This window comes from Pipistrellus kuhlii, unplaced genomic scaffold (assembly GCF_014108245.1).
Source record: "Pipistrellus kuhlii isolate mPipKuh1 unplaced genomic scaffold, mPipKuh1.p scaffold_m20_p_10, whole genome shotgun sequence".
NCBI classification, from domain to species: domain Eukaryota; kingdom Metazoa; phylum Chordata; class Mammalia; order Chiroptera; family Vespertilionidae; genus Pipistrellus; species Pipistrellus kuhlii.
The window spans coordinates 48175349-48186998 of NW_023425405.1; the positions used below are offsets into that span (position 1 = coordinate 48175349).

The following is an 11650-nucleotide window of genomic DNA, read 5'->3' on the forward strand; positions in this document are numbered from 1 at the left end:
GAGATGCAGGAGGCAGTCACAACCCCATGGATAAGGAGTAACGTTTCTCAGCACCCTCAGCTGCCTGGTGGGGAAAATGAATGCAGTGACCAGGACTGCGCATTGAGGCTAAGGGCACAGCAGCCCCAGGGTCCTAAGTTCAGAGAGAGGCCAGGGGTCCCAGGTGGGCCACAGGCTGCCGTATGCTGGAGGCTTGTGTTGGCTACAGCCCTGCTTGCCTGTAGGACAGCTCTTTGATCTCAATACCTCGTGGGCTCTGGTCCCAGGTAGGGGACTCACCAGGATCCATTACTATTCATCCTTCTATCTCCTACAGTTTGTTGTGAAATTTGAATGACAGAATGTGTACACAACATTTCATATAAATAGTGTCTAACAAATGTTAGCTGTTTTTACTATTACAATTATGATTTGCAAACACCTACTATATGCGAAACACTGTATTAGATTTTTTTAAAATATATTTTATTGATTTTTCACAGAGAGGAAGAGGGAGGGATAGAGAGTTAGAAACATCAATGAGAGAGAATCATCGATTAGCTGCCTCTTGCACATCCCCCACTGGGGATGTGCCCTCAACCAAGGCACATGCCCTTGACCGGAATCAAACCCAGGACCTTTCAGTCCACAGGCAGATGCTCTATCCACTGAGCCAAACCAGTTTCAGCTATATTAGATTTTTTTTTTTTACTTCTAGAACACTTCAGGCAATTTTAATTTTCATAACAGATGTCTGAAGTAGATACTGCATCACTTAGGCTCAGAGAAATCGAGTAATTTGCCCAAACCCACACAGCAGTTCAATAGTCAAGCTAGGATGTAATTCTGCACTGCCTGAACTCTAGATTTCAGCTGTCTTTCCCATCTCTAGTGCTCATGAGTGCTGTTAGGCTCAAACCCTCCCGCGGTTCTCCCACACCTGCCGGATGGGCTCCTCAGTCTCTGCATGTCCTGCCAACGGAGAAACCGTCATCCCTTCATGCCCTGTCGCTCTACTCACATTCTGCTTCAGCCGCAGCCACGTATTTGGCGGCCCCTCAAATACCCTGCACAGAGTACAGAACTTGAACAAATGAATGAGTATGTGAATATATGAACGCAAGGAAGTTAGATTGGGGTGTATAAAAGTGAACGACTTAGGGTTTTTTGTCTTTTCAAGGCAGGCAAGAGCTGGAGACGATTCAAGGTAGAAGAGAGACAGAGAAGCAACCACTTGAAAGAAAGGCTAATTGTTGAAGAAATAGATAATAATGCTGCTGGTAATAAAGTTATAATCAGTGTCATTTTAGCTGAAAGACCACTTTCTTAGGGAGGTCTCTCTGAATCCCTAAGAGAGGACAATTCCTCATTAAATGCTTCTGTAGCACCCTTTCCTTTCTCTCACTGTCCTGATGACATGTCACATTGGAAATCTCTCATTCTATATTTACCACATCGACCAAGCTCCACAAACCGTCTTGTTTATGCTGGATTCCCAGCAGTTAACAGTGTCTGGCACAGTGTAAATGCTTAATAAATATTAAATAAAAATTAACCACAAGATGAATAGCATTTCTCTGTCCTAAGAGTGACTATGTTTCTGCTTGCTGATACTAATAAGATAAATAGAAATTTTATTTCTTGATAACGAATTAAGAAACACAACACTCTGGTTTGAAGCAACACACACTGAATGAGTTCTAGTTCAAGTGTAATTTCTTCCTGAAGATCAGTGAATTGCCTGGCCATCATGACTCAATGGTTGAGCATTGGTCTATGAACCAGGAGGTCACCGTTCAATTCCTGGTCAGGGCACGTGCTAGGCACTAGAGATGTAGTTAGGTTATTTTAAATATGTCTAAGAGCTATGCAGCCATAATTTATCCATGTCTTACTTGTTCGTGGAGAGTTTCGGAAAATCAGTCCTAAGAACAACCAGTTACTTCAGCTCCAGTATTTGCAAAAGTGAGCTAGAAAACCATAATTGGCGAGGACTCTGCTTCCCACCTGGCCAGATGCTGTACTCTGCAGCTGTTGGAGTGTGGGGAGTGCTGTGGGCAGCCTGAGTCTGGTGGGAGGCACACAGGCTGGGAAAACCAGCAACCAGGGGTTACAGCCATTGCCGTCGCTGCCCCCTGAATTTTGTTATCAGAAGTAAATTGTATTTCAAGAAGGGGGGTGGAATGTATAGAGCATCTGGCTACTGGGTTCCAGAATAGGGGGAGAAATTAATAAGAGGACGGTGTTTTGAAAAGTAAAATTGGATACAGAAAAAATATATATATTGTTTAAGGATAACCTTGATAAAAGATGATAACAACAAAATTGGATGGCTCCAGGCACAAGAGCTCTGCTTCCACTAATGTATTGCTTTTAAACAGCCAGGTTGTCATAGGGGGACTTTGTTCCCTGTAACTTATTGATGGGAATATAGGTGCGCGTTACTGTGGGGCCTCAGTCCAGAAGTGAATTAATCTCACGCCTGCATCTTGCCCGCGGATGGCTTCCAGAGGCTGATGCGGGATCTGGAGATCTTGTGTGTGTGCCACAGAGGAGCAGACTTGGCGGGAGGCCGAGAGCCTCCTGAGTGTCTGATTCCCTCTTCTTCCTCCTTTGGCAAGAGGTGGCTATTAGCAGTTTCAAGCTTTCTCCCATGAAATAGGAACCTTATGCTTGATTATTTCTGCTCTCTGCCATTGAAGACAGGGCTGTGTTTTGGAGATGAAGAACACCGTTCTAGAAAAGCTTTGAGATTAAAGATGCCTTCTAAAGATTAAAGTAAAACTTATTTAATTCAGAGTCTGCTGACTCTTGTCAACTCCGAATTCATGATCAGAACCTTCTTAGCCCAATGGGAAGGAGAAAGGGAGGTTACTAAGCAAATTAGTGGTGGAAATATTACTTGCAAAAGGTGTAACCAATTTAAAAAGACTTCTTTGCACCAGATTTAAAAACAGTTTCAGCACTATTAATTTTTTCACATTTTGAAAAATTGAGATATCTATCCTAATAAAAGTGTAATGTACAAATTGGTCAGGACGCCCTCACAGTAACGACCGAACAGCAGACTGCGTGGGGCAACAAAGCTAGCAGGGAGGTTAGTGAGGGACAACCAAACAGCTGAATAGCAGGCTGCATTGGGTGGCCACGCTGGCAGGGAGGGCAGTGAAGGGCGACTAGGCTGAGCAGAAGGGGGCAGTGAGGGGCAACCAGGCCAGCAGGGGGGGCTGTGAGGGGTGACCAGGACAGCAGGGGGAGGCAGTCTGAGGCGACCAAGCCAGAGGGGCGGGGGGCTGGGGGGTGAGGAGAGTTAGGGGCAATCAGGCAGACAGGAAAGCACTTAGGAGGCATCGGTCCCAGATTGTGAGAGGGATGTCCAACCTAATCCCGACCCCCCTCCCATGCATGAAATTTCATGCACCAGGCCTCTAGTAATTTATATACAGTAAAATTCACTCTTTTTAATGTACAATTCAACTAGTTTTGAAAAACCCATACAGTTATCAATATATAATCAATACCATAATGAAGATATAGAACAGTCCCATAATCCCCCAAATCCTCCCGCTCCAACCCCTAGAGACCACTAATCAGTTTTCTGCCCCATTAGTTTTGGCTATTTGAAGATGTCATATAAAGAGAAACATACAGTATGTAACCTTTTGAATGTGACTTCCTTCATTTAGCATAGTGCATCTGCGATTCCCTCATGCTGTTGGCTGTATAAGTAGTTTGTTCCATTTCCTAGCAGAGTACCATTCCATTGTACCACAAAATCTGTTAAATCTTCCTGGACTTTTTCCTCTTCCCAACCCTTGGGGGGTATGTTTGCATTTGAATGAGGGCTTTTTCTTCATGTAGTGCCTTTAAAACTGTTCTGTTATCATCATGAACCACTCAGTCATGGGTAGCTCCATTGACAGCCAGCTAGCCCTGAGATTCGCCCTTTCAGCCATGGAGATAGGGAACATCTGCCACAGGGTCACTGCTTACGCTTTCACAATGAGGATGAGTGTAACTGTGAGCATCACTAAGCAAATATGGTCACAGTTTTAGAAGTTATTAATGTTTATAACACCTAATTCACATCTCTCTAGTAACAGAAGTGAAGCAAATGCATGCTTGAAGGCCATTGGTAATGCCTCCAGGCTGGAAACAAAGCTTCAGGAAGAGCAGAAGCAATGCAAAATAATTTGTTCTGAAATTTTTAAAGACACATTTTCCTTATTTGTGTTTTGTTACAAAAAGCACTCACCTTCGTGATGGCCGAATAAATAGATCCAAATGAGCCATTATGGTTTGAACACATCCTTAAAAGATTTTTTTTGGAGCACCAAATGACTTCATATTACTATCCTTAGATGTACTATAATTATTTTTATACTTTCTCAAAATACTCTAAATTAGAAGAAAATATATTTCAATGCAACCACATTAATATTCTCTAACCCAGCCAACTGTAGGTTGCAACAGGAAAGTTAAATAAAATAAAAATTAAAAAAAAAAAGAAGTGACATTTGCCCTAGCTGATCCTGCTCCGTGCATAGAGTGTCAGTCTGAGGACTGAAGGGTCCGATCAAGGGGACATGCCCGGGTTGCAAGCTCGGTCCCCAGTAGGGGACATGCAGGAGGCAGCTGATCAATGATTCTCTCTCATCATAGATGTTTCTATCTACCCCACACACACACTTCCTCTCTGAAATCATTAAAAATATAATTTAAAGCAAAAAAGAAGTAACACTTACCAAAACTGTGAATCTCTTTGCAGAATAATTTGAGCAGTAAAAATATTTATCTCTCAAACTGACTCATTGTTTCTAATATCTGGTTTGAGTATTTTCAATTCAATCTATAATAGATTCAAGGTGTGACACTTGGAGGGATATACTTAAAGTTCATAGTATTATCCCTATCCTTAACAAGTCTAATTTTTTATTCTCTGAGTCCAGCTCATGCTTCCATCATTTTCACAAATCAATACTCTAACTGTGGCAACTATATTTCTGTGTCCAAGATTCAAACACAAACAGCATTTCAGAGTTTCCATTCGGAATAACAATAGATCAGCCTTGACCACCACTTTAGATGGAGGTTGGGTTTTGTTTGTTTGTTTGTTTGTTTGTTTGTTTTGGTTAATCCTCACCCAAGGGTATTTTCCCATTGATTTTTAGGGAGAGTGGAGGAGAGAGGGGAAGAGATGGAGAGAAACACTGATGTGAGAGAAATGCATTGATTGGTTGCCTTCTGCACAAGCCCCAACCAGGGCACGGGCCCGGGAGGATCCTGCAACCAAGGTGCAAGCCCTTGACCGGAACAGAACCCAGGACCCGTGGTTCTGCTATCCACTGAGCCAAACTGCCCAGGGCAAGACGGAGGTTTTGTCATAGCCCAGAAGAGATGAATCCCATTTTTCACTCATCTCACAGTGGATAGCAAAGGATTCCAGTGACAGTGCTTCAGAAAATCATTCAGCAACCCTGTTCCACCACCTACCAGCTATGCAGCCTTCAACAAGTGGCTTAACCTCACCTGTAAAATGTGTACATTTTTCTTATGAGTAAAAAAGCTCAGAAGAGTGCCTGGTTCCTAATAATCATCTCCATGAAGGTTAGCTGTTGCCATTACTAGTACAACCTAATGGTGATAATAAGAGTATTACATTCAACACTCTTACCCAAAAGCAGCCATTGCGCTCTGGGTAGTAGCACTGGGTGGAGAGAAAGGAAACAGTGTGGGAGCTCTTATCCAGGGACTGGGCAGTCGCTAGGCTCAACCTGGAAGCCCTAAGGCTCTCAGGTGACAGGACCCCTTTCCCCTGAGACAATCCCTGGGTCCCTCCCGAGGGGTCTTCCTTACCCTTCAGCATCGGATAAAATTAACTGATTCTTCCTTGATTTATGTTTTCCTTTTCTGCACATGTTTTTGCCGGATATAAGAGCCACCTGGGGAAACCAATAATGCAAGTCTGCAATAAGCGGTCTATTCCTAGTGGGTCACCTCTCTGGTTACTGTCACTTGGTTTATATCCCACAAAATAAATAAGATGCTCAAACATAATAGATGAGCTTTTTTTTTTTTTATCTAAGGCATATATGAATTGAAAGAGTTTTATTTTTCAATACTCTGGGTTCCCATAATTTAAGAAATAGTCTTTTAACTCAAAGATAATGGTGTGTGTGTGTGTGTGTGTGTGTGTGTGTGTGTGTGTAATTTGTGTACATATATACTAATATATAATTCTATATTATTCAGTCTATGTTCTCAGAGACATCCACACTGTTAGAGGCAGATTATTCTTTAAATAAAGATCTTCTCTCTGAAGTATTCCCTCGAGTACGCATTTTGATTCAAGTCTTCCGTTTCTATTTGTGGAAGGATTTACGTGTTCATCAGGTATTCATGGAGCACTTATTCTTGTGTCACACAGTCTGCTAGGTATTAAGTCCACTGTGATAAACAAGACCAGGGTGGCCACTGCTGTCACGAAGCTCACAATCTAGTCACCGAGGCTGATATTAATCTAGAAAGCAGGCAAATACATAATTACAAATGATAAACACTGTGAGGAAACAAAGTAAAGATGCTCTTGAGGAAAGAGGAGAGGAGAATGCTTGGCTTTGCCTGGGGTTCCCTGAGGTGCTATTTAAGAGTCTTAAAGAAGAAAGGGGAATGTGCCATGTGACTAGTTGGGGGAGAATGGTCCGGTCTGGACAGAGGAGTCAGCAAAGAAGTCCCAGAAATAAGAACAAGATTGGTGCATTTGAGGTTGTGAACTAAGGCCAGGGTGCGAGGAGACTAGGGAATGAAGGGAAATAAAGTTGACAAGGCTGGCAAGAGCCAGAGCACACAGACTTTAAAAAAATAAAGTAAAATGATTTGTTGACTTGAGAGAGAAAGAAACATTACTTTGTAGTCCCAGTTATTTATGCATTTATTGGTTGATTCTTATATGTGCCCTGAGTGGGGATTGAACCCCATCCTTGACATATGGGGACAACATTCTAACCAACTGAGCTACCCACCTAGAGTCAGGCTTTTGTGGGTCATGATTGTAATTTTGGACTTTAAGCAGTGAGGATCCACCAAAAGTTTCAAGCAAGGGAATGGTATGATCTAATTAATGTCTCAAACAGGTGTTGTGGATTCTGTATGAAGGGTTGTGAAGGTAGGCAAGAGTAGAAGTAAAGAGAAAAGTGGGTTATTGTAGCTGCCCGTGTGAGAAACAACAGCTAGACAGGCCCACCTGTTTGAGGTTAGTTGGTAACGAGGTTAGTTGTCCTGGGCTCTGACAACACTGCCATTTCTGTTTTTAAGACTCTCTCCAAGGGGGGCCTGGCTGGAAAGCTCAGTTGGTTAGAGTGTTGTCCTGATATGTCAAGGTTGCAGGTTTAATTCCTGGGCAGGGCACATGCAAGCATCAACCAATGAATGCATAAACAAGTGGAATCATTTACCTTAATGAGGCCGGTGACAGGACAGGTGAGGAAGGGGTGGCCTGCCACCTGTCCCTGCTGCTCTGAAGGAGCTTTGCAGGCTCAGTCTGGTGCAGATGCTGCAGGTCTAGTATTGAACTGGGGAATTCTTGTCCCCCAAAATGAAAACTATTTTCCATGACCTTCACGGCAGGATTTAGGATCTGAAGGAGGGGCCAACACACAAAAAATGAAAATGCTACACAAGAAATATGAATTTAGAAGGCATTGGGGGCCAAGGGGCACCTCTTTCTTAAACAGATACACCAACCTCTGGCCTGGTCCACCTTTTATTGACTTGAATATACATTTATCCTTTAGCAATGCATGCGGGCATATCAAAGATAAAGTTTGGTAAACAGTAAAAGGATTATCAAGTTAGGGAATTGCCTTGAACCACCACAGCCCTGCTAACGCCCAAGGTCCAGCAGCCTTCCATTCCTTTGGTTCACTGTGGTGACAGTATCAGCAAGCAGTGGCTTCCCGCAACTATGAAGCCACATACACAAACATCGATCTTTTAAATCATTTTATTTGGTTATCTAGTTCATTTTAATTTCTGACTAATATTCTTAGTAAATAGTAGCTTAGCACATTTTAGCTTTAAATTCCTCTCATTAAGCATTTAATAATCTGTGAACAAACACTTCAGAAATCTTTGATAAGAGGGATTCTTTTATACTTTTGTATTTTGAAAATTTTTCACCTTCTCTTTTATCACCGTAAATAAGTTGTTCAAAAGTAAATGCTAATTATTCTGTTCATTATTGGCTCTAGACCCTGTTGGTCAGCAGTGGCCATTGGCCTATTTCACATGCTTTGATCCTATTTGCAAGGCTACACCTTGGGAAATTTTTCTCAGTAAGTTACAAGGATAAACCAGACATTTTACTCTTGGCTTACCCATTTTGTAATCTTGGTCAAGTTAACTTAATTTCTCTCTGCTTCAGCTCCTCCTTCAGGAAATGGGGTGAATACTCAGCCTCCCTGTACCTCAGACGTAATTTGAGGCCAGCTAATTGGCTTCACTGTATGTGATGTAATGGTGGGGAAAGAGCTATAAAAATCTGAAATATCATTCCCGTGGTCCAAGTTAGAGATGAACATTGTACAACTATCCTCTAGGTAGGTCTTTTGAAGACCAGTTTTAACTCTTTTCAGTCAATATCTTCCTATCGTGGTGGAATTGCCACCAGGTATCATTTGTTAGTTTGATTTTGAAATGCTAGCCCAGCCAGAGGCTGAACATACCCCAATTTGCACTTGAGGATTTCAGACTAGTTCTTGAGGTAACCAAGGATACCTGACATAGAGCCCAAAGAATCACAGCCTATGGGTGTGGCTGGCTTACTGCACTTATTCAAAATCAGATTTCACATCAAAGGAGAAACTTTTTTTTGCGACTGATTTATTGTAGTATTCTACAGATGACCAGAATTAGTGGGACTATTCTGCCCTCTTCCTCTCCTCTCTTTATAAATCAGCAGCAAAGGTACAGATAAGAATCCTCAACTTAACCAAGTAGACCCTGGGCATTCACAGACGGAGCATGCATAAGGGCCCCTGACAGCCTCTGACACACAATGTTGCAGCAGCAGGAATCTGGATCATATGCACTGAGGCTGGTGTGTGGGACTGAATCTCATAGCTAATGAAGATGCCTGGCTTGCCACTCAGCATTCAGATATCGATGTGGCTTCTTTGTTCCCCACTCGTGACCATATACCAATTCTACGGAGAAAAATGACACTCTACAATGACACCCCCAAATTTGAGGATTTCCAATGGTCTTAGGACATATGTCACAAATATTGAAGGTTCACTTGTATTGGATTTCTCTGCTTTAATTTTGCTTTAGTGGCCAGAAACTCAAGGGTAATGTTACTGCTCATAGTAGTGACTGAACTCCCCTCAGATTCCTAATACATCCTTCGCTTCTGAATGGTGGTTGCATTTTTTTGTTTAAGAAAACAAGCCATTTCTAATTTTTTTATCACTCTATTTTGTATGTTTCATAGTTGCAAATTATCTCAAATCCTTTCTTAAAGTAGATCTTAAATCCCAAATAAATCCCGAGACTAGGCTTCCTCGAAAGAACCCATTATCTTAGTGCCAGGACTTGTATCATGTTACAACTATTGAAAAGAATTAAGGACGATGCTTTTTCCAAAAGGCAACAATGAGTGTTTTTAGATGATTCGATCCCGATGCTGAGATTATCTGAGGGTCGCTAAGGATTATGCTTTGAGTGACACCTAATGGTGGGAGAAAGTCACTCTTCTAACTTTCCCCAGAGAACTCAGACCAGCATCCTTCAAAGCTTCGTTCTTGGACCACCTTCAGCATCTAGGGATGCTGTTCAACAAGCAAAGACATGCCTGGGCCCTGTCCTCCCCCTGGGCCTGGCCCCGGGGAATCTGTATGTTTCACAACTTCCCCAGGATACTCAGATGTATAACTCGGGATCATAGAACCACTGAGTCAAGCACTGCTGAGTCAGATGATACACTCAGGGCTGTCAAACCTGCAGGCACCCAGGCAGTTGCAATGGCCTAGGAGCAGGGATGGGGAGGCTGTGCGGTGCTCCCTCCTCTCCCCAGGAGGGCAGGGGCCGGGGTGAAAGAGGGCGGCGGGACACTGAGCTTTGGGGTGAGGGTGTGGGTGAGGTTGAAGGGTGGGGGGGAAGGGGGACCTCGTGAGCAGCCTCCCCTGGCCAGCTGCCGCGGCCCTAACGCCTGTGCTCCGTGTCCCGCAGACGAACCCGGCGCCTGGAGCGGCCCCGCTGCCGCCGCCCCCGGTCTGCAGGAAGTAGGCGCCTCCTCGGAGGACGTCCTCTCGCCATTCTCTCCATCGCATCCAGCCCCATCCTCCGACCCCTGCCACCCGACCAGCCCAGCCCCGGCGTGGGATGCTGCCCAAAGGGAGCGCGACGCCAGGAAACCAAAGGAGCTCGCGGCCGGCGGCCAGAAGAAGCAGCGCCTGGGGGAGCAGAGGGAGCGCTCGGCCAGCCCGCAGCGGGCCGCGCGGCCGCGGCTGGAGGAGGCGCCCGGCGGCCAGGGCCGGCCCGAGCCCGGCAGGGCCCCCCCGGAGGCCAGGCCGCCCGGGCCCGCGGCGGAGGAGGGGTCCCGAGCAGCCGCCGCGCCCGGCCCCGAGCTCGGCCGCCGCGAGGGCCCCGGGGCCGCGCCTGGGGCCGCGGGCCCGGGAGGCGGCGGCAGCGGCGCGCGGGAGGCCGAGGGCCGGGCGGGCGCGCGCGCGGGGCCCCGGCAGGGCGCGCGGCCGCCTCCAGGGGGCGCTCCGGCGCGCAGGGCGGCGGTGGCGCCGGGGCCCTGGAAGGTGCCGGGCTCCGACCGGCTGTCTGGGCTCCTCCGGCCCGGCGCCTCCTCGGCCGCGGGCAGATGAGCTGCCCCGCCCGGACGCCCCTGCCTGCCGGCCGGCCGGTCTCCGAGCCCGTGTGCCGGCGATTTAATTTATTGTCACTGTCACCGCATCCATCCCCGCGGCCCCGAGGCCCGGGGGCGCCGGCGTGCGGCCCGGGTGGGTGCCCGCCCACCGCAGACCTAACGGACCCTAAAGCCCCCGGTCCCGCTGCGGGGGGGGGCTTTGGCAGCTATGGAAGAACCAAAACCACGTGGAGAGCATCACGGAGAGACAATGCAGTGTAGCTTTAGTTTTCAAAAAAAAGAGAGAGAGAAGAAAATATCCCCCCACTGCATGAAGGATCTGGATGTCATCCAAACTTTCTATCAAGAGACTGGACAGATTAAGAGCAATCACAAACTGGAATATCGCCTTAAAAAAAAAAAAAATCAAACTGCACGGAAGCAAGCTGAACCTGAGACAAGAGTCTATCTTTTCGTTGATCTGAAAGAGTTGTAAATACATTGTTCTTGACACATCTCTAGACAGGGGTTCAAAGGTTTCTTTTGACACATTCGGAACTGTGCGCCCACGCCGTGTCCATGGCTCATCCATTAGCAGCGACGTTCCCTGCGCAGCGCAGGAGAAGTTAGAAAAAATCTAGTGAATTCATGGGTATGATGCCGTTTGTACTGCCATCCCTCCTGCGAGCAAATCATATTTCTGTACATTTTCAGCAGTTAGAGAACAAAGGTTTTCAAAACTGTATCCTAGGGAACCGTTTGCCGTAAGTCAGAATTTTTGCAGTTTAGCTCATAGATCTTCATTGGTTTTCATCTCAA

General features: G+C 45.7%; 1 protein-coding gene across 7 annotated transcripts in view; it reads left to right on the forward strand.

Moving 5' to 3' along the window:
• The window catches only part of MAGI2 (membrane associated guanylate kinase, WW and PDZ domain containing 2), a 1016953-nt gene extending 1005817 nt beyond the window's left edge, over positions 1–11136 (forward strand). For 4 of the 7 annotated variants that reach the window (XM_045578504.1, XM_045578505.1, XM_036429599.2 and 1 more), the window contains one exon: positions 10207–11136. In XM_045578504.1, coding sequence (XP_045434460.1) covers positions 10207–10850 — 644 coding nt within the window. In that variant the 3' untranslated portion in view covers positions 10851–11136. The remainder of the gene's footprint in view (positions 1–10206) is intronic. The other 3 variants (XM_045578507.1, XM_036429601.2, XM_045578508.1) reach the window with 2 other exon arrangements.
• Positions 11137–11650: the final 514 nt, after the last annotated feature.